Source organism: Corvus moneduloides, chromosome 21 (genome assembly GCF_009650955.1).
Source record: "Corvus moneduloides isolate bCorMon1 chromosome 21, bCorMon1.pri, whole genome shotgun sequence".
Lineage (NCBI taxonomy): Eukaryota > Metazoa > Chordata > Aves > Passeriformes > Corvidae > Corvus > Corvus moneduloides.
Genome location: NC_045496.1, coordinates 3,628,030 through 3,655,086, shown reverse-complemented (window position 1 = coordinate 3,655,086; position 27,057 = coordinate 3,628,030). Strand labels below are relative to the sequence as shown.

Genomic DNA, 27,057 nt, shown 5'->3' with positions numbered 1-27,057 from the left:
TCCCATCCCTCCTCCCCCTTCCCCCCCCACACACATCCTGATACTATTGGCAGCTGTTAAGTACCGAAACTCCACGGCTGACAATGCTGCACTCCTCATTTCGAGCCCTTTCGATGCTTCACCTGGGCAAAGGGGAGCAGTGATGAGCCCTGGCAGCAGGCAGGGGCTGCAGGGAGTCTCCTCTGCATCAATCCTCACTGGTGGCAGGATGCTGGTACTCATTTGGCTGCCCCGAACGTGCCTGGAGGTGGCTCTGACCTGGGCTAATCCCAGTGTTGAGTTTATCTCCTCTCCTCTCACTGTCTGCACTGTGGAGATGGGAAAAATCCCAGAATCCTGGAATGGTTTGGAAGGGACCACAAGGATCATCTCGTTCCAATCTCCCTAATCCAACTTCCACTAAACCAGGTTGCTCAGAGCCCCATCCAGCCTGGCCTGGAACACTTCCAGGGATGGAGCATCCCCAGCTTCTCTGTTCCAAAAAAATGGAGACAGGGTGCCCTGACACCCATTCCCACTGGATCTGGACTGGTCACTTTTTCTTCCAACTGACCCAAAGGTCCTGCCTTGGCCCCAAGATGGGGAAAACTCATCCTTGTGTCCTTCCCTCCACCACCCAGCCAAAGCATCACCACTGCTCCTGTGAGAGAAAACCTCCTCTGACAACCAGGATTCACCCTCCTGCCCATCTGCAAATGTTTTTAACTCTCATTTATGGACTGTGGTGCCTTCTGAGGAGAGTCACCGAGAGGTTCAGCTCATACAGAAAGGATTTACTCGGATTTAGGGCCTCCATAAAGGCCTCTGAACATGGAAACCCCTTCCCGTTCTCAGCTGGGCTTCTCTGTGCACACATTAGAAATGCATGCAGGCAGCACAAGCCAATATTCCTTAACCTCCTGCTTTGCTTGCAGAACTCTGCTTCCAGGAAAAACATAGATCTCAGGGAGATGAATAAACACATGCCCCCTCTGCTCAGAGCTCACTTTCAGCCCTCAGAGCATGAGGTGGACGATGGAGCCCAGAGGACGCCAGGATGTGCCACACGCAGCAGGGAGCACTCGTGGCTGTGGCAGGAAAGTCTTAAGGGAAACAAACAAAAAAAAAAGACTTTAAGAAAAAAATTCTAATCCTGGTTTATTGGGACCTGCAACAAGAAGTCTTGCTGTCCTCTAGAGAGCTGAGTTTGCTCAAGAAAACTTGGAATGAAAAGTCGGAAAGGGGATGAAAACTCTTGCTCCAAAGCACAGGAGAAGCTTTGCACGACATCCCTGTGCAAAGACCACACTGCTGCAGGATCCTCCAGGCTGGCTGGGAAGTGCCAGGCAGAGTGGGAATGGGGTAATGGAATTAACGGGCGCGGGTCGGGGCTGCAGTGGAAAATCCTGGCTGGATAATAAAGGCTCCTTGTTCAGGGACAGCCAAGGATGGAGCACTTCTCCCTGGAAGTGCTGACAGTCCTCCAAAAAATGGGGGGAAGGATGAGAACCAATAACAAGCAAATGAATCTCCTCTCCTGGGCAATGCTGCACATGAGGATCTGCTCTTCGTCCCTAGGTACAACCCTTTGGGACAACAGAGGGATGAAAAACCCAGCAAAAAGCTCCCATCCCATCAGCACAGAGCCTGTTTCCTGCAGGATTTGTGGAAGCAGCCCTGGGATGGGGATGAGGCAGGCAGAGGATGGTCACAGCAGGGCTGTAGCTACAGCTGCTGCACATTAAGCGCATTGCAAATAAAACACTGCATTCAGGATCGAGTTTTTGCCCTGTTTTTGCTGCTTGTTTCTTGGAAGAAACACTCTGTCATCTCCACAGAGCTATCCTGATAGCTATCTGGAGTACTCTGGGAAACAGGGCTCCTCTGCCAAGGTTCCTGTAGCCAGAAATTATTAAGACAGAAAGACTGATTTTTTTTCACTGAACAGCACACAAGATTGATTTTTATTTTTCTACACGCCATGAAACTTATTTAAGGACAAGTAATAGGCTTTGGGATTTATTTCACTCTTCATTTCCGTGATCCTGATTCTCAGACCCTAAAATAGGGATTGGAGCAGAGCCACATTCGTGCTGTGGGGCTGAAGACCATACAATCCACATAGCATCTGAATTTCACTGTCTTTACCACGGTTTTAAGCACTGTGCCTAAGCCAACAAGATATTTCCCACTTCCAATGGAAGCATCTTCACTGGGAGAGGGAAGAGGATGGACCCCAACGAGCTGAGGGGCAGTGGTAGCTGATGTGAGCAGTCCCTTCAGGGAGCCAGAGCTGCTGCTGGTTCCCACAGGATTAGATTAATTCAGATTAATTCATCTGAGATTAGTTTCTGTCATTGAGGGGTTTGTGATGGTGCAGCAAGAAATCACCTAATTTAAAGGAAAAAAGATGCAGCAATGGACAAAGCCAGGGCTCTGTGGCTGCAGGGGACAGCGAGGTGGGAGGGGACACTCCCAGGAGGGTATTTTCCTGGAATTACAGAATTCATTTCTAGTCTAGTCTGTTCTATTTTCCAGCTACAGGAGTGACAGCATTTTCTGTTCCTACAGAGCTGGAGGAGAAACAGGGTTAATACACAGGAAAACAGAGTTAGAAGCAAAGGCTTGCTGAGCTCTGTGCTATTCTTGTGTAATTATGGTGCCAAAGGCTTCCAAGATAAAGGATTTTAGTGGGAACACCAGTTGTAAAATGAACGAGAAAAAGCCACATAGCCACGAGAATAGCAAAGCCTCCCTTGTCCCTGGATCCCAGCTATGCCCAGCCCTCAACACAACCAACAGGGGCTCAGCCAAAGCCTTCCCAGGAGGGGATGGCAGCTCCCTCATCCTCTGAGCTGGATCCAGACCTCCCTCCCTGCCTTGGGAAGGGCTTGGCCAGGGATGACACCCTGGAACCCCTCCCAGTGATGCCCCAAGACTCAAACCCAGCCCTTGCCAAGGCACTGCAGTTTGTGTGGTGAATCCCCCACTGCTCCCGGCCTCCAAACCCCTTGGATGTTCTTTTCCCTTAAAATAAAAACCACTGCAGGCTCCTCCAGGACTCAGGGCTATCATCATAACAAACAGTCCTTAACTTATAGCACATCTTTATTCCTCAAACCCTCGCCCCCTGCGTCTCCCCCCAGCCCTGCTGGGATCTGTCGGCTCTGTGTTTAACAGATGGGAAGGCTCCGAGCTGGTTTTACATGTGAAAAGCTGTTCCCCTCCAGCAATCTCAGTGCAGACAAGGCAGGGAAAATATGTTCCAAGACTGGGAATCGTGGCAGGGGGTGCTGGGGATGGGTGGCAGGGCTGGGAGTGGGGCAGGGACCCCATCCAGCCTGAATCCCTTCCTCCTGGCTGTGCTTGGCTTGGGATGCACCACAGTTCCCCACCCAGAACAGCAGCAGGACACATGCTGTGGAGAAAATCAAATGTGTTCTATAGTTGGGGGGTGAAAGCACACACACTCTCCCCCCAAAACCATGGAAAGGTAATTTAGACTGCAAACTCATCCCTGTTATAGCTGTGGTCCTAATGAGATGTTCCCAGATTAATAATACAAATGCACACTAACAAGGAAAGCAATTGGAAAGCAATTTTGCAGGGAGCTGAACAAAGAGCAGGATAACAGCTCTGCCTAACAGGGGCTGTCTGCTGGATTTAATTCCTTCTCCACTGCTCCCTCAGTGAGCAGCGGAGGAGCAGCCAGCACACCCTGGGTGCCAGGCACTCCTATCCCCCTCACCAAGGATTTGCCTTTGACAAAGCCAGGGGGACATTTCCCAGTTGCTTAGGCCAGAAAGGTCCCTGGGCTCTCCTGCACAGGGGCAGGGGACAGTGGGGACAGTGGGGTGATGCCACAGCTCCTGGGCACTGCTGGCTTTCCTGGGATTCCTCATGAACCTGAGAAAAACCTCCAGCAAGAGACACCAAAACTCACCCTGCTGCCCTCCCCAGCAGGGACAGTGCACACAGTTCATCGTATTTTCACTTATTTCATCTGAAACTATTCCAAAGCAGTCTGGAAGGTGCTTTTACAATGATCCTACCTATATCCCAAAGGCACCCTTGGTGTCTGTTTAACCCCATTATGTGCAGCTTCTGAAGAGTCTGATGTGATTAAACACGAGGAATATGGACAGAGAGAGAGAGAGAGATATGTCATTTTAAAGCATCATATTGAAGGGATCTTACCTAATTCCTTTGGTTTGAGCAATACTGTGGAAGGAGAGCCTGGATACTGCAGAGATCACCTGGAAATGAGAGAAAAAGATGCTGCTGTGCTTACTGAGGACACAGGAAGGTTTGGTGGGAGCCCAAGGACCCCCAGCCTGGTGCTTGGACCTGAACCCCCACTAGAATGAAAGTGCTCCAGTCCCCCCCTCAGTGTCACAGTGTCACCACCAGGGCTGGGAGGACACTGCCAGTGCAAACCCTGCACCACTGAGCACAAAAGACATTTAACCCTCAGCTATAAAGGTATTATTGAACAGCTTCATCCAAGGAAACTCCATCCCCACACTCATTTAATGAGCCCAGACCTGCCCTGACAGGTTTTATGCAGCACTAAGAAGCATTGAGAAAACCCTCTTACTTTGTATGTTATTACAAAAGGATTACAACTCCTTTTGTGTCTCTCCTCATGCAAAATGATCTTATTGAGGCAAACTTGCCAAGACCGAACAGCTCTGACTTCTTGCAATTCAGTGAAGATGCATCATCAGTTTGTCAGAGGTGAGGGCAGACCATCGCCCTTTTCTGGCAGAAAACAGCCAGGAGTGATTCAACACGAAAATATTCTCATCAGCATTTGCAATCAGGAGCAATAAAACCACCAGGTTTTTCAGCAAAACTCCCATTTTTGATGGAAGTTTTAATTGCTATGGGGAATTTTCAACGAAGAGGAACAAGAAAATGGGTTTGAGTCCCTTGTAGATTTAAACCGTGTTTTTCTCTTGTTCACATTCACCATTTCAAAGCTGGACTGGTAAAAACAAACCTGTTATTTTTGGAATGGTTCCCAATCCACTGGATGGGACATGGACAAAGGGCTTCTTGAGTGGTTCTTGCTCAAGGAGCCCCAGCTCGAGGTGTACAAACCCAGCCCCGTGGGGGCTGCTGCTGCCTGGAGCTGCCCTGCACCCAACCCAGCCACGAGGGACCCCTCTGGTCCCTTTATTTGGGATTTTACTTTGGGATGCTCCCCTGGTTTGCTGAGCCACCTCCACACCACCCACCCAGGGACCATGTGCCTGGATTTTCTCCTGGGATGTGCTCAGAACCTCTCTCCCTCACACATTTTTATCCCAGGACATCAATGAAAGCCTCATCTCAGACCCTCCTCTTCCTCCACACTTTTGCAACCTTCATCCCTCCCATTTTTCATTTGCCATGAATTCCAGTCTGGCTGTTGGCTGCTGGTGCCCCACATATGGACTCAAAGCCAGGGCAGCAACCAAAAAACTGCCACACTTTGGTGCTTAGTGGGCGATTTCCACATAAAAAACAGGGAACAGAACACCCCTGAAAGGCTCCAGGGCTCATCATGGCACAAAACATCACGAGTGGTGCCTGAAACACCGAGCCCAGACAGAGCACAGAGACTCCACTGGCACCCCCAGCCCTGCTCCAGGGGGCTTAAAATAGCCCCAGGGAAGTCCTAGACTGACTGACTGAGTCTCTTCCGTGCTCTGTTTTTAGCCTTCCGAAGTAAAAATCCAGTTTATGAATCAGACAGTTCCACCGCAGGGTTTGACTTCCAGGGAAATTGAAGAGAAGAGCTCAATGTTCTCCTCACAAACAAGTTTCCCTTTGTTCTTTGCTGAACAGCCCCAAACTCTGCACATCCTGGCACATCAAAGCCTGGGCCCTGGTTCCAGTGAGGATCCCAAATCCACACTCAGGTGACGAAGCAAAGTGACCCAAGGTGAGGGATCAGGCACAAGAAACCTCCTTGAAGCATCTCCAGAAGGCTGAACAGCAACTGTCCTAATATCAGGGAACATTATTTCCATCACCAACTCCTACTAAGAGCACAACAAGCCAAGTGCGAGGTCTGCTCCTCACAGATCCCAGCCCCTCACAGATCCTAGCCCCTCATAGACCCCAGCCCCCCACAGATCCCAGCTCCTCACAGATCCCATCCCCTCATAGATCCCAGCTCCTCACAGATCCCATCCCCTCACAGATCCCATCCCCTCACAGATCCCAGCTCCTCACAGATCCCATCCCCTCACAGATCCCAGCCCCTCACAGATCCCATCCCCTCACAGATCCCAGCCCCTCACAGATCCCATCCCCTCACAGATCCCAGCTCCTCACAGATCCCAGCCCCTCACAGATCCCATCCCCTCACAGATCCCAGCCCCTCACAGATCCCATCCCCTCACAGATCCCAGCCCCTCACAGATCCCAGCCCCTCACAGATCCCATCCCCTCAGAGACCCCAGCCCCTCACAGACCCCAGCCCCTCACAGACCCCAGCCCCTCAGAGATCCCAGCTCCTCACAGATCCCATCCCCTCAGAGACCCCAGCCCCTCACAGATCCCAGCCCCTCACAGATCCCAGCCCCTCACAGATCCCATCCCCTCAGAGACCCCAGCCCCTCACAGATCCCAGCCCCTCAGAGATCCCATCCCCTCACAGATCCCAGCTCCTCACAGATCCCAGCTCCTCACAGATCCCAGCCCCTCACAGATCCCATCCCCTCACAGATCCCAGCTCCTCACAGATCCCAGCTCCTCACAGATCCCAGCCCCTCACAGATCCCAGCCCCTCACAGATCCCAGCCCCTCACAGATCCCAGCCCCTCACAGATCCCAGCCCCTCACAGATCCCAGCTCCTCACAGATTCCAGCTCCTCACAGATCCCAGCCCCTCACAGATCCCAGCCCCCAGCCAGGAAAGTGCTTAAGCACGCGTTTAACGATAAGTAATCCTCTCCATTTCAACAGGATTAAACAACATTCTTAAAAGTAAGTCAGCCCTTAAATGTTTGCTAAACTCTGTCTCATTTTCCCCTGTAAAACAGCTTTGTATTTGCAGGCAAACCCAGGCCTAACTTCTGGCTCTCGTGTTCGGTCAGGCCAGGCAGGATCTGCCACACACCCACACGGCAGCACGAGGGTCCCTGATCTCAGCTGAGGCTCTTCCCTGCTTCTGGAATACCAGGACATACCTAAAACAGATATTCCAACCTGGCCTTGGACACTTCCAGGGATCCAGGGGCAGCCGCAGCTTCTCTGGGCACCCTGTGCCAGGGCCTGCCCACCCTCACAGGGAAGAATTTCTTCCCAATACCCCATTGAACCCTGCCCTCTGGTAGTTTAAAGCCATTTCACCCTGTCCTGTCACTCCATGCCCTTGTCCAAAATCCCTCTCCAAGTCATTTGAAGTTGTTGTTCGGAGAACTATTCTCTTATCTGTGCATTTTTCTTCCAGGAGATGTAGGGCTGTGGGCTTTAACAACAGGGGTTTATGCAGATTATTGCTATTATTATTACTTCTTCACCCATTTCTCAATGCAATTTCCTCCCTGGAAACTGCATTCAGCATACAAAATTACCATAAAAGCTATATATAACATCCCTCTGACAATAAAATGGCAGGAATATAAATAGGAATAGAAAGGTACAAAATGCAGGTGATGCACAGACACTTTTTTCTACCAGCAAAGGGTTAGTGGGAAATTTCTGGTGGTTTTGCCATGACAAGTGAGGGATGCCCTTCACATTCCTGAAATTCCAGCGTGCCTTGCATTTATGGGCATGAGTTAAATCCAGCCACCCAGCTGATCATTTACTGACCAGAGAGATCATTGCTGCACAACAACAGCACCACAAAGTGAGGCACGAGGGCCCTGCATGTGATTACAGGTTTAAAAAGGCCCCAAGTTCTGCACTTCATGGGAAAAAGCAAGCAAATAAAATTTTTTTTTTTAAATTTTAAAATAATAATTAAAAAAATAAAATAAAATAAAATAAAATATTCAAGACTCAAAGTGGGTTCCTCACACTCCCTGGTCACTTTGAAAAAAAAAAAATGGATGAGAAAAGAAGTGGGATTTTTTGAAAAGAATAAAAAAACCCCACAACAGTCACACCACTGGAGTAAGACATTCACCACTTTTCTTTCTCACTACCAACACTTTCTCTTAGGAATTACGGATTTGAAAATAAACCAAAGCCAAATAGAAAATAAATTATTATGTTCACTGCTCTTCTACTTCCTCCGGCGTTGTTTATGGCTGATGGTATTTCTGAGCATCTAGAAAACTCTAAAATAAACTTTTTTGTATTTGAAAAAACAAACTGACCCAGCTGGGCTGGAGAACACTTTGCATAGGAGGAACTTCCCAGTTCTGGGCACTCCAGGAGTGACCCTGAGAGCGAGAATGAGCTGAGGGCTCACAGCCAGCACTGAGCATTCCCAGAACAAACAGAGATTTGCTTCTAAGCAAATCAGGAGCTCTGCCCAACACTGATAACTCTGGGCAGAGACCTCTCTGTGCCACCTCTGCACATCCTCTGCCAGGGGGAGAAGGTTTCACAGCCTGGAATTCCATGGAATCATTTTCTGCTTTGCCGCTAAACTCATGAAGGGCAAAACAAATCCTCAGGCCAAACACCCCCAGCCTCAGGCAGAAAGCTGAGCCCAAAATCAGAGACAAACTGGTGGTATCTCTGAGCAACCAGAAAAACTCTCAAATCTACTCTCTCAGGTTTGAAAAACAAATGGAGCCTGCTGGGCTGGAGAACACTTGGCATGGGAGGAACCCAGAGATACCATTTCTGAGCTGGATAATGGCATCCCACAATAAAAACACTGACAGGAACAGTCCCAGGGACAGGAATGCTCAAAGGAAAGCAGTCCTGAGAGCAAGGAGGATTTGATCCAGCTGCCTCCAGCCTGAGGTGCTGGAGAACCCTGTATTTTCTCCCACTGGTGCACGTGGCAGGTCAGCTCCTGTTTGCTCTTTTCCCTGGACACCTGGGCACTTCCCAGCACCTCCCAGCCACCTGCACACCCCCTGGGCTGGGCACAACCTGGGACTGGCAAACCAAAGTCTCACCAGCAGCTTCCAGCCTCCCATCTCCTCTGTTTGCATATCCCTGTCCCGTGGTTTGCACCTTGGCTGGACCAGCCCTGGAAAACCAGAACAGCCCAGAGTGTGAGGGGAACACAAACCACAACCTGCTCACTCTGGATCAGTTCTTTGTGCTCTTGCCTGGGGCACAAACCTGCAAGACCCTAAGCAGCAAACACGAAAGCAGCCCTTTTCCCTGGACACAGCAGCCAGGCCTGCATCCTGGGAATCTGATGGGGAATTCCTTAAATCAACACCTCCTGATACAACCTGGTACCTGAGAAGAGCATCAGCCCTGGCTGGGCAGGAGGAAATCAGACATGGTGTGATGTTTTCCTGGGATGCCAAGGGTGGGCACAGCCCCACAAAGGGATCAAATCAGATGGATTTTCCTACACTCATCCTTTCACCTGGACCACATCCACCCAGCTGCCTGCTGAGGATGAGGCTATTCCGTAATAACTGGTTTGGACAACTGGTTTGAGCCTTTCCAGTGCCTACCTGGATGATTTCCCCTGTGGCTCCACTTCGCCGGCCCGGGGATGCCACGGCTTCTCCTCCCATTCCCACTCATGCCAGGTGTGGTGTTTGCTGGCATCCAGCTTCTGGAGAGGTGCCAGCTGAGCAGATTTGGGCTGATACATATTTGATAAGGATTTCAGATCAAAGCCAGGGAAGTTTTGCTGGGATGGCGTGTCCGGGCTTCTGTCCCTGTATTTCACCACAAGGACCATGCAACAGATGGGGCAGTCTGGGCATGGTAAAGCCTCTTTCCTCCTCCAACAAATACCAGGGATCCTTGACTGCCACTTCCATTTGGTCCCAGAGCCCTGGCAGCTCCTCCTCTTCCCCAGCCCCACAGGGTGGTGAAGCCCATGAGCTGCAAAGTGCTGCTTTAAGCTACAGCATGTGTTTGAATGGGCTTTTAAAAGCAACGTTATTAAACCGTCACTGTTTTGCATTAAACCCATGGTATGGGTTACACGTTACATGTTAGGGATGCAAATATTAAATCACTGGGCAAAGCCACTGCTGATTTCCAGTGGGAACAGGCTTGTGTAGGATTTTAACAGATTTATTTGGGGCTCTTTGGGGCTGGCATCATGTCTGAAATCACAAAGCCTTTCAAGAGTGAGCAGTCACTGGGAGACCAGCACTGTTCCCTTACAAGGAGGAGAGAAGAACGATTCAGGTGGATTTATGGCTACTGCTAGAAAATCTCTGCACTCTGTCACACCACCGTTAGTTACCCAGATGGACACACCCCATCTCCTGTATTTAAGACACCAATTTGTCTTTTCCCATCATAGAACAGCTGAGGAATAAAGGGAGCACTGTCCTGAGGAATAAAGGGAGCACTGTCACATGTCTTTAGGGTCCCTAAACCCCGATGTCTGTGCGCCCAGACGCGTGTGTGCATCCAGAGGTGTCTGTGCTCCTCTGTCCCCACCCCACAGCAAACACCCCTGGCCAGGGGCAGGGCAGGGCAGGTCCCTCACTTTCCCAGGACGCAGAGAGGATCCAAAGGCAAGAAGAGCAGAGGCAAAGCAGCCTAACACGGAGAAGCACCGAAAGCCACAAACCAGCCGGGCCACAGCCACGCTCCCTGTGCCTCCCGCAGCTCCCAAACGCAGGAATTAATGCCCTGAAACTCCAGTGCCTGCTTTATGCTGCCGAGTTCCTCTAATACAACAGCAATAAAGAGTTATTCTGCTCCTTAATGGGCTCTCTCCTCTGCCACGGCTGCTGAGCCGATGCCTCATTCGGGTTCTTTTATTATCTCGATGTGATAGCAGCGACTGGAGCGAGGAGCTGGCTTTGATGGGACTTTAAAAGCCTCAGGGGGGGAAACCCAGCGGTTTCTCAAGTGAGCCAACACCAAAGCCAAGAGAGATGAGCTGGGAAAGAGCCTCCAGCTGAACACGGCGCAGAGATTCATTTGATGGCCCTGGAATAGTCGGAGCAGTGAGCTCAGCCCTTGGGAAGAGCTCAGCCCATGGGGAGAGCTCAGCCCTTGGGGAGGGCTCAGCAGCACCCACGGGTGCTGGGAGTGTTCAGGGCACTGGGTGAGAGGATTGTGAGGGCCACACTCAGCAAAGCCATGGGTTTGGGGCAAGCTCAGCAAGCTGGCACAGACACCCTGCGCTCAGGGGATGTGCAGACAAAGCCAAGGCAAGGGCATGGCCTGGAAAAGACTCTGGGAGAGAAGAAACAACTGTTTTCCTGTAAATAAAGGGGATTCACAGGGCACGATGGGCTGGGCCTGATGCGAGCCCAACCCAGCTGCTTGGGAGCCCCCACGTGCTCCCCTCCTGCCAGGGGACAGACAACCCCTGCTCTGGGGCAAGGACAAGCCCACCCCCCATGAGGTTTTGGAGAGATGCTGCCTCTGCAAACATCTCTGCCAGAGAGGAGAATTCAACAGGAGAGATGGGGAAATGGCATTTTTAGGCACCCAGCATGGGACTGAGCAGGAGAGACCTGGTGCTGCGGCAAAGCTGCTGGGTAAGAATGGGTGGCACGATGAGGAGGTGACAAGAAGGTCCCCAGGATCTGCTCCTGAACAGGAAAAAAACCCCAAGTACTCAGCTAGAGGTGCAGGGGTCAGTGGCCATGTCCTCCTCCTCCTCCTTCCTTCCCACACCTCCACTTCCCCTGGCTCAGCTTGGCCCTGTCAATATGCCCAGAACTTGCCAATGCCAGAAAATAAAGCGACTGTTCAGCACTCACACAAGAAAGGAAGGAAAATCAAAAGCCTTGATATCCAAAAACCATTTCTGGGACAAGCTTTGGCAGCACCTCTGAAGGCTGATTTGGAAATGAGTCACCAGGCTGTGCCACCACGCTGGGGTTCAAGGTGACCCCAGCCCACCTCCCATTTCTGCATGACACAAAACAGCATTAATTAAATATTAAGCGAAACTATTCCAGCAGCAACACGTGGAACTGAAACCAGGGATCAGAGGGGTGTGGGATTGAACCTCCGTGGCACTCCATAAAAGAAAGGAGAAAGCACCTTGGTCTGTCAGAGATCCCTATGAGACAGAGCCCAGGAGATCCAGCCCAGACTGATTTTAACAGAAGAATTCCTGGACAGAACCCCAGGTTTCTGAAGGTGCTGGGAAGGATGCAATCTTTTGCACATGTTGATCTTGAGGTTTTACATTTTACTCACATGTTCCCACCCCTGTGAGTCCCAAGGCCTTCTGGAGAGTTGCCCTTGTGTTTCGTTTCTCTCCCTCTGCAAATACTTCCCTATTTCTTTCCAGGGCTCTGAGGTGCCACCACTGCCCGAGGGTGCTGTGTCACCTCCCCCAGCTTTGCCCAGCACACTGATCCCTCATTTTTCACACAATCCCAGTGCATCCCAGCACAGGCTGGGAATTGCTGACCTGTGAAGCACAAGTCAGACAAATTTTGCCTTTGCTCAGAGCAATAATGGAATATATTTGGGCAGAGGGAGCCAGCAGGGAGAAGAAACTAGTAAGAGCTTCACTTTTATTGCAGCTGGGATTTCAGCATCCTCCCAGTGGATTCCCAGAGACAAGGAGGATTCCCAGAAACGCCTGAGCACTGGAAGTCTGAGCTGAGGGCTGGCTGCTTCCCTCTAGACTCGAGATATTACAAAATTGCCTCTTAAGAAAAAATCCAGTGGGTAACTGGAGAGGGCTCGTTTGCATGGCTTTGTGATGGTTACAAAAGGAGCGTGTCCTTCAGGAAAGGAGGGTTCCAAGGCCAGGGAACTGTGCTTTTCCCTACAAACTAGAGTGGGGAAAACCACAAACAAACTGGCTCCAGCAGGAGCTTGGCTCAGGTGCCTGGAGCAGATGCTCAGGTGAGCACAGCCCGGGTGGCTGTGGCAGCTCCATCAGGCCGGAGCTCCTCGCTCCACACCCCAACACAGCCCCTCTGCTCTGTCCAGCTCCTTCCCTCTGCCCCTAATTAGCCGTTCCCTAATGAACCTGGAAGGATGCCGAGCTCTGAGCAGCAGAGGAGGGAGCTGGAGCGTGGGAAGGTGTGAAACACGTGGGAGGACGTGGGCGCTGACAGCTCCGACCTTGCAGGAGCTGGTGGAGCCCCTGCTGAAAGCCACCAAGCTGTGCTGGGCACTTGGCCCGGAAAGAGGGGCAGGAAGGGAGGAAAAAGGCAAAAAAATCCCTAAAACCACTAATTAACTTCAAATGCTGCTAAATAGGTTTACACAGGTGGTCTGCAAAGCCTTGAGCATGGGACTGAGCTGCCACAAAGTCACCTTGTGCCAAGGTGTGTGCGAAGAAAGCACCAGCAAGATCATTCCCATGGGATGGCAGCCACTCAGAGCAGAATTCACCGTGCCTCTGTGTTTCCAGGTGGTCCAAACCCTGGCCATGATGCTCTGGATGGATCTCTGCAGGCTTTGAAGAGCCTAGAAAAGGCTCAGAGCTCACCCCATGCTAAGCAGGGGGATTATGATCACTGTATCTGTGATTTTCACGGATATAATGACCAGGAATTTGCAGGGGAAAGGGTGCTGCCAACAACTCCTGACCCCACAGCACTGATGCAAAAGGACAGGATGGCCACACCACCCAAAAACCAGCTCCAGTATTTGTCTTACAACACAGGGAACAGCAGGACAGGCTAAACTTTGTCCAGAAATCAGCTGCTCCTGCTAAACATGTGAATTCAGATTTAATTAAGTTTCCTCCCCAAATTATGGGTCACCTGCTCCACAACCTCATCCCCTCCTCCTGCTAAAGGGCTCCAGGTCCTTCTCTGACCCCAGCCCATAACTCAGGGTGCTTAAAAATGAGCAAACCCCCCCATCTTGTGACTCAAGAAGAGCCACCCAAACTTTTCCAGGGAAAATCCCCTGTCAGAGGCAGCAGCTCCTTAGGGATTATTTGCACACTTAATAAAGAACCGCTCAGCACAGGCAGAGCACGGAAAAGGAGCAGCTCACATTCATTCCTGGTGGGAGAAGATGAGACAGGAGCGTGGCTCTGCTCACAGCTGTCACCTGGGCTGTCCCCACACCTAAGATTCTGCACTGCACTGGCACAGGTCACCCAGAACAGCCGTGCCTGCCCCATCCCTGGAATTGCTGAAGGAAGCTTGGAGCAACCTGGGATAGTGGAAGGTGTCCCATGGCAGGGAGTGGGACAAGATGAGCTTTAACGTCCCTTCCAAACCATTGTGTGGTTTTATCACTCCATGACCAGGCTCTAAATTAAAAAGCTGCCACCTCAGCCAGCACATCCCATCCCAGCCCTTCCATCAGCTCTACCTTGAGGAATTCCAAGTGAATTCCAGCCAAGGGGACTGCCAAGGGCTCCTTGCATGCTGCAAGGAGAGGCTCTCCTGCAAAAACATCCCCCCACCCTCCCCCAGTATTGATTGGATTTGTTGAAACAGATGGAAAAAACAGCTAGTCAGATGCAAAACACGGATATCCAAACCTGCTTCCAAGAAACCGGCTTTAATCTGTATTAAGTTTAATCCCTTTCGATCAAGGCCTGGGATGTAAGCAAAAAAAATTACAGATTTTCACATACCTTTGGGTTCCTATTTCCTCTTGGCTCCGAAAGGGAGTTGGGAGCTCAGAGCAAAACATATGGAGCACCAAAACAAAAGAGGTTTAGGAATATTTTGCATGTGCAGGAGAAATTGAAAGCATCCATATGAAACCAATCCACTTGCACAAAGGGTAATTTACCTATTGGAGAGAGAGGCCTTAAAATTCTCCTTGCCTGATTTCCTTCATCATTATCCCAGGTGCTAAAGGAAAAAATCCAGCCGTGTATAAAAACAACGTGAAGGAAAATGTTTAAAAGCCATTTTTTCTGCATTTTGCAGAGTCCCCAGCTTCCGGCAGGGCCACAACCTCCAGCACAGGTTCCTCCAGTGAAGCTTAAATCCCTTCCAGTCCCAGGCCAGGAGCAGTTCCAGAGCCCATCTGCAGATGGACAGAGCAAGGACAGGTTTGTCCCTCCCTGCCACATCCAGGGGTTTGGTTTTGGAGCGTCACCATCCCACTGAATGAAAATATCCCACTTCAAGGGAGGCACCTGCAGCTTAACACTTCACAGACCTCCCTGCTCCCAGCCCTGAAGGCAGACGAAGCTCTTCCATTGATTCCTCAGGCTTTGAGCCCTGGATGTATCCTGCAGCTCAACTTAACTCCCCCCATCCTACCTGCAAAGCATCAGCTCTGCCCCAGGGAGCCTCATGGAAGCAAAGTCTCTCCTAAAGGCCTCCTGCAGCAGCAGCTTAACCATCACGAGCCATTTGAGACCAGCTGCATTTTACAAATCAGGAGAAAAACTCGTTTAAGCTCAAAGAAATTCCTGTAATTCCAAGGTACACAAAAGAGGCAGGAAGCAAACAGGAGTTCTTGGAGTGCTCTGTAAAAGGCAGCTTTTAGAATTTGCCTGGGATTTGCTGCTTTGATTTGTTCAAACCCTAGAACTGCTGTGTCTGCAGGGATGGGAGACCTTTCCCACTGAAGTTTCTCTCCCTGCAGCTACACGGAGTCAGGGCTTGTAGCAGGAATCCCACTTGGCTCCAAAGATAGAGAGGCTGCTCCAAGCTTCCTGCACAAGCACAGATCCACCTGGACGAAACGTCTTCACCTCCACAGCTTTAAGTTCAAAATGAGGGGAAAAAAGCCCAGAAGAGAAGGAAGGTGCAAAAGAACATGATGTGCTGGGAATTACAGCCCAGCAGCTCTGGGAACACACAACCAGGAGAGGGCTGGGGCTCTCTACTGCCTGCACCCCCCTTCCCAAGCACCTCAGAACACAGAGTGACATTGAGCAGAAACATTCAGGAAGAAGAAAAGCAGGAAGAGAAGCACAGGAAAGCAGAATGAAGTTCATTTCCTTAGCCCTAATCCTCTTCCAGACTCCGGGGAGGAGAAGCACCTTGTAAACTTGTGGGGTTTATTATCATTACAAGCAAAATTCCCCCAAAGCCACCCAGGTCTGAGCTGCCTCCTTGCCCCAGATCAGCACTAACATTTAACTCATATTTAACTCAGCCTGTTAAATACCCATTTTCCAGGCACTGGGAACACTTGAACACACGACCAAAGCCCATCACATCACCAGGGGCTGCTCCAGGACCCTCAAAATTGCTCTTCAAACTGAGACATCTCTTGGTGCTGCTGAGCTCCAGCTTCATCCTGGATCATTTGCAAGTACAAGCTCCTGGTTTCATAAGTAACTAAAAACCCTTGATAAGATCACCTCGAGCAATCCTACAACAGTTCAGGTGTGGGGCACAAGGCAGCAAACTTCTCCTTTCTAAACCCAGGAAACTTGGGTTCAGATTATGACTTAAACTCCCACCCCTTCCTCCCAAGCTGGAAGAGGCTCCCAAATCCCACAAAGCCACGTTCAGACACGTAATCAATCGGGGAATCATTTACTCATTTCCTGCACCACTCTGTGAATGTCTGCAAGTGTCCAGCAAGTCTGGAAAATAACTGACATGAACTTCAGCCCTCCAACATTGCCAATTTAGCTGCTGTTATTGCCCCTTCCAAAGTTTCTCTAAGGAAAGGAAGGAGTTATGCAGGCTGCCACTCATGGAGGCAGGCAGGAGAATATTCCCACTGCTCCCTCCTCCTGTCCAGAGGATATGGAAGATTTCACATCAGAAACAAATGTCTAATTTATCCAGGTTCTTGAGAGCCACGCAAAGCTATCACAGGAATTCACTGCTCTTGAAATAATTAAAATAAAAAAACATCCAAAGCTGAAAAATGCTCTGGTTGAACGTCTAGCTGCTCCACACCTGATGACAAGGAGAAATTCCTCATGCATTTTCACCAGACTGTTTCTATCCACTAATTTCCCCTGTCTTGCACACCTAAACCAGAGGGATGTGCCAAGATTCTGCTGCTGGCCCGACCCTTCCATCAGCGTTACCCAGCTGGACACCTCAGTCACTTCTTGTCAGTCTCAAAAGTGTCACCTCTGGGTTTCCTGGAAAACAACCATATTAAATTCCAAATTCCTAGAAAAACAGGCAGCCAGCAGGAACTAAACCAGGATGTTCAGACCTCTGAGGGCAGGAAGGAGCAGTTCAGAGCAGAGAAGAGAAATTCCCAGCTCCTGAGGCAAGGTCAGCTCACCCTTTTCTGGGAGTTTGCATCGTTTTGGGAAGGCAAAAAAACCTACAAATGTTTAAATTCTTATTCTGTAAGAAGAGCTACAATCAGGGGCCAGTGCTGAGCATCAGAGCTCCTGAGTTGGGTGTTTTATTCTTCCTCAATGCACAATTCCTGCCCGATTTTCCAAGTACTGTTTCAAAAGGAAGAGAACCTGGGAAAGAGAACCTGGCTCTGCCAGGCAAACAAACACTACCAAGAGCTTTTCTCTTTGCAATTATTCCATGTTTGACACAAATGAAGCCTCTCAAGGCTGTGCAGTGCAGCAGCAGAGCCAAGACATGCGTGTGCAGTGAGGGTGCTGCTCCTCCTCTTTCCTGCCCTCCCTGAATGAGATAAAAGGATTGGGTTTTATTTTATTATAGATTCTGCTTCGCTGGTGAAATACCTTCCAGAAATAAATGTTATTTCAGAAATAAAAAAAAGGGTTTTCCATCAATCATATCTTGAGCATAGAAACAACCTTCGTTTCCTCTCTGATTCAGTTCTCAAAATAGCAAGCCCTGAATTTCCCAAATCCATGATTAACTGGAAGCATCAAGAGACTTCCAGACACAACTCACTATCTGGAGCACTCTCCTACCCCTGGGGCAGGCAAATTCCTCGTCTGGGCTTTCCAAGGAGGATGGCACGTCGGACAGAGACTTCTGACACAGCCACGTTTTTTCTGTTTATTAATCCTATGATATCAATTAATGTATTTCCACCTGCAGGAAGGCAGGAGCCTGGGGCAGAGGGAGCAGCAACCCACAAGGCATTTTCCAGAGATGCTCAGAAACCACCTCCCTTCCTCTCATCCTGTAACAGGGGATAAATATACCCACAAAGTGCTTTGATTTGACTGAGGATGTTAAATTTAGTCGCTGCTCTGCCTCTGCAGACAGCACATTTACTGCTCCGGGCGTGACTGAAACGTGCAGCACTCCCAGCACACTGCAAGGGGGGCTAGAAAAGCACTGAAAAGACATCCAAAATATTGGCTGCCCTGACAGGGTGTACACGGGCACAGCTCACAAATGACAGGGTGGAAAGGGAAGCTGGATGGATTTCCACGGTCACTACTGAACAGAGGGTGAGACAAGATGATCTAAGGGTCCCTTCAGGCTTAACAAATCCATACAGTTGTAAAAAAAAAAGGAAAAAAATATCATAGATTAAATCTTGGCTGTCTCCAAGAAGAAAAAAAAAAAAGGAGTCAGGCATGATGTTTTCAGTCAGTGATTTAAGGAATGTAAATAGCTTTGTCAAGGATGCTCAGGCAGATTCCCCGGCTGGATCCTCCAGTGTGAGCTCAGCTCTGCTCAGGACCTGCAGCGAGCCAGGATGGTTTAAAACAGCGGGGAAAGCAAAGAGGCAGCTGGAGAGCTCCATCCTCACTGGGGAGGGGAGGGAAGCAGCACACAGAGGGTGTTTGCATCCCAAGGGAACACGATCGCGATGCCCCCGGCGCTGTGCCCACATCCCCCAGCTCGGTGTGCAGCGCTGGGAGCATCACAGCAGCTCCTCAGCGGCTCCAAAAGTGTCACCAGCTGTTTATCTGCCGCTAAAAACGCGTTTAAAAATTAATAGGAACAGATTGAGCAAGTGTGGAACACACAGCGAGCAGGAGCTTTGAGGAATTTCAACACGAGCCGCTCAAATGGGGTGGGCTGGGAAGAGCCAGCCTTGGTACAGGAGAGAAAATGCCCAAAATACACTCACACATCATCACAGGGAGAAAGGGAAACGTGGCCTGAACCACGACGTGCTCCTTCTCCCAAGCCTTTAATCAGACTTTAGAGTCAAAGAGCAGCTGGGCTGTGCACTGTGGTCAGCCTGGGGTTGCAGGGGGAGGGGAAAAAAAGGGATTTATCCATGTGTTAATGCAGGCTCCCATCACCACGGCCCCCTGATGGCTTTAAGGGCTCAGGTTTGAACACAGAATGTTGATAAAGGTCATCAAGATGGATGAGAGTCCTTGGCAACGCCCTGTGCAGGAGGGAATGAGGGTCCCAGCAGGGAAAACAGTAAAAAAAGAACAGGAATTACTGATGCCAGCAGGGCAGAGCTCTGGGCAGCGTTATCAATAAATGTCAACAGCCAAAACTGCATCCCAAAGGCCACCGATGCAAATCTGAGCACGAGATCAGAGAAATAACTGCTGTCACCTCAGCTATGAGCAGGTCAGGGAAAACTCCTCCCTGGAGCTCTTGTCCAGAACAAAGAGATTTTGTAGTAAAACAGGTAAAACTGGTTTCTGTCCGATGGAACTCCTGGAAGTGCCTGACAAGTATTTACTTGTGGGAAGAGAACAGGAAACTGGGATTTGTTCTGAGCTGGCTCTCTTGGCATTTTCTGACTGCCAGTAGGAGCACATTAAAGTCTTACTGACTTTGACGCCTTAAGAGGCCTCCTAGAAACAGAGACGAGACAGGAGTAAGGGAATAAAGGCAGGTATTTATTTGAAAGGCCTTCAAAGGTACCCCTGGGGAGCCTGAGGCTGTTCTCAAAATGGACCCTGAGATGGACGGCAGGGCACGAGTTCTTCACACTTTTATAGGTTTGGTTCATTTGCATAGCAGGGTTCATTCTCCAATTAAAGCTTCAGTTAATGAGGTAATTTTCCCTCAGCTTGCACCCCTTAGAGGCTTTTGGTTTATAGTTTTAGGGCCTAGGACAGTCTGGGTGTCCTTGGAGAGCAGGCCTGGAGAGGCTTTGTTACGTCTGCCTGGGACGAGAGAGCAGAAATGAACAGGCTCCAAGAAACTCCAGAGTTACACACCAGGCAGTGCAGGATTTGAAAATAGAAAAGTTAAAACCTAAGGCATCAACTTCACAACCAGCACCACTGAGTTACCACTGAACAGAGCATTTTATGTAGCACAGAATCCCCAAAAATCAGGGTGAGCCTCTGCTCAGGTGCCTCATGTGGGGCATGAAAATCCACACTGCAAATAACCACATGAGCTTGATGGCAGCAATGTCTGGAATGAGGAAAAGCTCAGCCTGGTGTAAAACTCAAAATTGAGGAGTGGGACAGAAAAAGGAGAAAGGGCTTTCTGCTCTGATCAACACTGAGGAGCATTTTAGCTTTGTCCAATGAAAAAAGGCAATGTTTCCTTTATATCCACAAACAAACAAAATATTTTCCAATTCTGGACTTCAAAAACGCCAAAAAAAGTCCCTGAAAATTGAGTTTTAATGACTTTTTTCCCCATCTGCTATTAAGGCTGCTTTTTGTTCAAAACATCTTTCTTTCATGCCATATTTTGGCCAGATGTAGACGATGTGCTTGGACTGCAGAAAAGAGCGTTTGATAGCATTACCAAGAGATAACCAGGCTCAGACCAAGCCTTGCAAAAGAAAAACCTTTTATTTCACATCAGGCCCTCAGCCCCGAGCTCCTCACCGGTATCATCTCATCAGCCCGCGGAGCAAACCAGTCCGCAGGGACGGATCTGAAAGGTTTGAATAATTCCCCATCAAAATCAACCCTACTCGGATGAGACTTCCACCAAAGCATCAAGACAGTACGAGACAGGCTGTGAAAGAGGGAAAATATATTCTTGTCAAAATGACATCCCCCTCAGGAGTACAATCCCCACAAAAGCGTTTGCCCGCGCGCATCGTGTCGGATTTCGGATCCTGCGCTCCTGAAACGCATTATGCCGGGTACTTGAATAATTATGTTTGACTTATTTAACAATTTAACATTCACACGCTTGGCTTTACAGCTGGAGAAATAAAAATCACATGTTTGAAGGGCTAAAAGGGAAAAAAAAATAATAAAAGATGGTTTGACAATGTATGGATATTTATGCGGAAATTACGTCTGCAAAGAGAATGTTCAGCTGAGCAAACTCCCTCCCCCTCGCTGGCTGGGAATGGGATTTGGGGTGGTGGGACCGGTCAGTGAGGAGCTACAGTTGTGGATTTGGGGAATTGGGTGCAAACAGGAGGAGCAGCTGCCTGTCCTTGAGCTGCTCCAGCTTGGAATTCCATGTTCCCACCACTCATCCAACCCCACTTCCAGCCACACCTCGAAGGAAAAAGCATCCCAGGGGTGATGTGTGCTGACCTGTGAAGTGAACAGGGATCTGGGCTCTCCTTAGAGCGTTCACTGGCACCCTGAAAGTCACACAAAAGCCAAGTTTCCTCTCGCTGCAGCAGCGTCCTGGTGGTGCCTCTGGACAGGGAACAAATGGGCTCCAATGGGAATAAAAAGACCCTCCCAAATGTCCGATCAGCACCCAGCAGGGAATTTGCCACCCCAGAACTTCCTGGGACCCCGTCCTTTGTTTTGCTCCTTTCCCACTGTATGCCCAGGGCATGGAGCCTTTTCCTGACCACACTGCCCAGTCCTGTGTCCCCAGATCCCACTGGGATCCAGCAGCAGCTCAGGGAGCCCAGGATACGAGAGGAGGGAGCTGATGGGTCAAGAGAGAGAGAGAAAGACAGAACTGTCATCACTGCAGCATCCATCCAGGGAAAACCCAGGGGAATGTCCCTGCTGGTTATCACAGCAGGAATACCGAGGCAGCCCTCTGCTAACAGAGGTCCCACTGATGCACTTTTCATCAAGTGCTTTATTCTGCTGCAGGCGTGGAGTATGATCAGCAATAAATGTTTGCAGGGTAGGAGGTGGTGGTTCTGGTATCTGTAAGGCTCTGGGTAAGAGCTGACGAGCCCTGTACCAAAATAATTCAGTGTTTATTAAGACCTCCATTAATCCAAGCTATTTATGTTGCAATGCCTCCATTAAAAAGCACGATCCCAGCTTGCTGCCTCTCACCCTCGTTCCTCACACCTAAACACCAGTGGGAGTGGGTCTGAGCCAGGGTTATCCCAGTTTGCCTCCAGTATGGGCAGTTTCTCATCCAGCCCTGGCATCAGCACGTGCTATGCGTTGCGTTCTGCTCCTATAAAATACGGGATCTCTTCATCTGCTCATCCCAACCCTAGTCAGGGGTCACAGCTCCACCAGAAAATGCTTCCATGGTGGATGAGCCAAGGATGGGACACGTCTAAAGCAATGAGACACACACAGAGCTGGAGATGTTTCCCTGGATCTGCCGAGTGCACTCGGTGATGTCTTCACTCCCTGCAGCTGCTTCCCCACAGATCCCCTGGGATGTTCTGATGGGAATTTCTCCCAGGGGCTGTGTACTGCCTGCTGGGGGTGAGGGCACTGTCACCTCCCCTCCAGTGACTCCAGCAGAGATACTGAGACCAACCTCTCTGCCCCTATGTCAAACCAATCACTTCATGATATAAATTATCTAAATTAATTAAACATCCACCCCCTCTCTTGCTCCTGACAGCATTCCCAGCAGCTTTTGCACTGCCGAAGGTTCCCAGGGGATGGGCAGGTCCCAGCTCTCCTCCAGCCCCTTGTGAGAAGAGCTCTCAAGTGCCCTTGGCCCCTTCCCTGCCTTTTTTTGCTCCATTCCACACAAGAACCTTTCCCTGCCCATCCTAAGAAACCACAGCACCTTTTGTGTGGGAGAAATGAAGGTGCCAAAACACAAACGCAGGGGCTGTCACATCACCCCACACCCTGGCAAAGGGTCCCAGCTGCTGTCACCCAGAGCAGCACAGGCTCTTCTGTGTTTCATCTCAACCAAATGCACATCCCACAGCTTGGGAGAGGATTTTAAATGAAATATTAGAAGAGGAAACCCGGCCAGGCCCATCCATGGATCCCACAAAGCAACCTGGCATCCAATGGTGTCTTTCCAACAGCATCTCCCGAATGATCCCGGAGAGCCCAGTGCTGTTCACCAGCTCCGAGGCAGGATTCAGACCTGTGGAAATCCCCACCTCTCCTCTCTGGCTGCTGGCCCTACAGCACATCTGTGTTCCTGCCTTTGTTTGCCCGGGGCCACATCTGTCCCCGGAGCTGCTCCTGCGCTGCGCGGTGCCATCGGGCTGTAACTGATGCCTCACTGCAGGAAAAACTGCAAACAAATACAATTACAAATAAATAAATAAGCCAGTGCAACCTGTTAAGCCAACAGCTTGGGTGCTCCATGCCTGCTGTCACCGGGATTTTAATTTCAGAGCGTTTCCCCACCCAGACACGGACGAGTCACCCACGAATTTGCATTTGGGATGTAAATACGGAGCTCTCCACTGCTCCATGTGCCATTCCCCTTCCCAAACCCCCTCTAAAGCTGCGTGACAGTCAGACAACAGAGTGGAAATGATAAGCTTTGATGGGGAAAAACTATGCAGAAAAAGGGCCAGAACTGTATTAAACTATATTAAAAAGCCAGCACGGAAAGCAGTTCAAACAGCTCCCTGTAAAGCAGCTCAGCTCTCTGGGGCTCTGTTTAACAGACATCCTTTTATTAGAAAAAGTCGCTGAAGATGGCTGTTTAGCACTTCCAATAAAGGATAGGTGGATGGGGAAGGAGGGGTTTTTTTTCCATTAAGATTACAGAAGGGCCTGAGGCAGAAAGAAAGGGAAAACCTCCAGATGCAGGATTTTCTTTCTGCCCCGTTCATTAAGGCACCCAGCAAGCACCAGGATCTGAACTGGTCACAGGCTGGGGTGGTTCTCTGACTTGGAGGGTCCACCAGTCATCTGGGGGGCTTAGCTGAGACAAGGAATAGGCACTTGGATGATGGAAATGAAGAAGGAAATGCCAAAAAAATAAAGGGCGATGAAAAGAGAGGCTCCGCAACCAGCCCAGCATCTCCCCTGCTCCACACACCCCTCTGACACAGCTGGACACAGCTGGCTGTGAAGAACGCGACATCTTTTATCCCAAAAACCCCCAAACTGGAATGCAAGAGCCTGGCAGAAGCCTCCAGCTAGACCATTTTGCAGAAAAATCTCTTTTATAAGCTCCACAGCCAGTCGAGGGCAGGAATTGCAGCAAGCAAGGAGGGAACATCTTCCCTGGGAGAGCCAGGCAGAGCAGGAGGGTTCCTGTGCTGGCAGCAAGAGCTGGCTGATGCTCCTTATCACCCAAGAGCTGCCAGTAAAAATCCTTCCCTGGTCCTTCCTGCTAAACCTTGGGTCTGCTCCAATTTTCTCACCGTGGCATGTTATTAATGCTCATTATCATCAAGATCTCGGTGTGCAAGCGAGACTGGGTTTGTTTTCCACCCAGGCACGGCCCCTTCCCACATCTCAAATCCTAGCACAGTAAAAGAGAGGGGACAAATGCCTGGAAAGCAGTGAAAAAAATATCTAAAGGATTACAGAAATAATCTCGGAAAGGCCATGGGATATCCAGGCCCTGAGTATGGCAACACCAACCTCCACCCCAGTTTTTCATTAGAAGATAAAAAAATGATGCTAAATTGCCTTTGATACCAGAGGAGGATGACCAGAGAGGCCATCTGGTTTTAGCCAGCTGATGTTTTCTCCACACAGCCCCCGTCTCCAGGGCAGGCCTCAGATTTGTTGCATCATCTAATCTCAAACATGGCAAAAAGAGGCTGAGATTTTAATACCAATCCCACTTTTTTAAATACCAATCCCACTGCCCAGCTTTTCCCACTTTGAGCATGAAGAGAACGGGAGTCGAGACATGTAAAAAAAAGCACTGTGAAAAATAACATTAAAAATGCTCCTATTTGGGCCCTCAGGCCTGCAGAGAAAGATGTTTCATTATCCAAGTCTAAGAAATTAATTATGCTTTAATCATTTTTCCACTACAAAAGGCAAGTCTTCTTGGCTTGCTCTGCTCTTGAAGGGAAACCCTGATGCAAGCTCCACTCCCCCTTGTTCATCTCATCCAGGATCCAGTCCAGGGCTCATTGGAGCATCAGGGATCATGCCCTGGACCAGCCCCCCCAGCTCTGCACCCCTCCATGTCCCACACACATTTATAAACAGAGCATCAGGATTCCCTGTGTGCAGATACAGCCCAAAGCATCTCCTCTCCCCCTCCAAAACAGGCGAGATCCTCGTTTCAGCCAAAAAAATCAACTTATCATCAGTTTTAAGGGGATCAGACAAGTTTGGCATCACATGAGCAAGTTCAGCATCACATCAACAAGCTGCACCCCCTTCCTTTGGCATCTCCAGGCACCAGTGGGAGCCCACCCAGGCCTTGGGGTGGGTTTCAGAGCCGCCCTCGCTCCGGCCGGTGCCGAATCCGCTCGCTTGGCACTCCAGTCTGGTTTCCATAGAAACAGGTGGATAGCACACAGGAGCTAAATCTTATTTACTGAGTTAAAGAAAAGGGCTGCACAAGCTGTAATTTAGTCCTAAGGGTAAATACGACATTATGAGAAATACAGAGATTTCACCATGGCAAAGAAGGTGGCTTTTCACTGCTGGTTTTTGCTTTAACATCAATTATTATTGTAAGATTAAGATAAATCAATGCACGCCCCCTTTAAAAAGTTCCACTGCCCTAATTTCCTAATAGATACTTACACGTAATTTTTAAATTAAATACATGGGGGTTTGGGAAGATTATTTCCTCTTCCCCAATCAGAAATAACCCCACTAACAAATGAGGAAATCCACACTTAGTAACAGGTTCTACCTTGGCCATAACCATCATTTAAAGCAAGTATCATGACCTCAAGTCCAACAAGATGCTCTCAAACTGCAAGCTCTCACTTTTTTTCCGACAGATATATTTAGACCAGACCAGAACTGATGTAACAAACCACTTATGAACACCTGAGGGAAACGCTGTTTGTAAAACATTTAATTTTGGGTGCATCCCTTCCTCTCTGATAAGAGGAACGGTTCCTTGTGTGCCCCTCAAAAACACACACATGAAATCTGTCAGTGCTTTGAATATTAAGATTTATAGGTTGGAGATATCCCTCAAATCACTCTGCCTTGCCCTGAACAATGGCAGGGTTGGAATATGTATTATTTGGGATGAATAATACATGATGGTACCGTAAATCCAGTCCCAGCTGAGCACGTGCTCTCCAGCAAGGAGCCAGGAAGGTTTCTGGGACCACACCGAGCTGGCTGCAGGGAGCGTTTATCTCTTTGCTAATGAAGGGAGTTGCTGCTCCAGCCTGGAAAAGGGACTGGAAAATCCTAATTAATGAATGGTATTCAAACCCCACGCACGTCACTCTCTGTGACAGCTCCAGTCTCTTCCCACCAGAGACCCTGGGGCTCACTCCAGCCCTGGCTGCTGGGAACCAAGGTCAGTTTAAAATAAATGAAGCACTGGCAAACATTTCCTTACTGGGGGGGACAGGAGGGTGAAGGAGAGGTCATTGAATAAAGGCGACCTGCAAAATTTGGGCAAGGATGGTGTTTAATCCCCTTTAACTGGGGCACTGGTTTTGGAGGACAGTGGAGGTTGCCCCCAGTGCAGCCCCATCCCCAGGAGGTGCCACACTTTCTGTGTCACACCATCCATCTCATCACCACCAGGCCAGGAATCAGAGCAGCCCCTTCTCAGCCCAGCATTTCCCTGTGCTGGACATTCCAAACTGTTCTTTTTAAAATGACCATGGAAGTGGCTTTTCCAGGCAGCCTGACAGCAGCAGCTGATGTTTTCTCATTAGCTGAGCTGGGATGACATTGCTCATGGCTCTGCCAGGGTAATAAAGGAGCCAGCCAGCAAACAAAGCAAAAATCAATATGGGTGAGTGTAATATTTTTCATAATGTCTTTATTGTGCACAGCCTTCCTCATGCAGCTATCCACAGCCACACTTTCTCCTCTTTTTTCCCAGGGAATGAAGTGATGGGAAATGTTCTTATTCCACACCAGAAAATCCAACCCTAATTTCATCACCCCTTAAGATTTTATAAATTAAACCCAAACATGAGCAGACTGAATCAAATACTCATCCTCACTGGTGGAGCTGATTTTTCAGACACATCCTGAAGCCCCAGGTCCTACTGGTGACACTGGGGACA

General features: G+C 49.5%; 1 protein-coding gene across 8 annotated transcripts in view; it reads right to left on the bottom strand.

The window, feature by feature from the left end:
* Window positions 1–27,057, bottom strand: part of VAV2 (vav guanine nucleotide exchange factor 2) — a 124,768-nt gene that overhangs the window by 42,287 nt on the left and 55,424 nt on the right. For all 8 annotated transcript variants that reach the window (XM_032130440.1, XM_032130434.1, XM_032130436.1 and 5 more), the window contains one exon: window positions 4,177–4,235. In XM_032130440.1, the coding sequence (XP_031986331.1) occupies window positions 4,177–4,235 (59 nt within the window). The remainder of the gene's footprint in view (window positions 1–4,176; window positions 4,236–27,057) is intronic.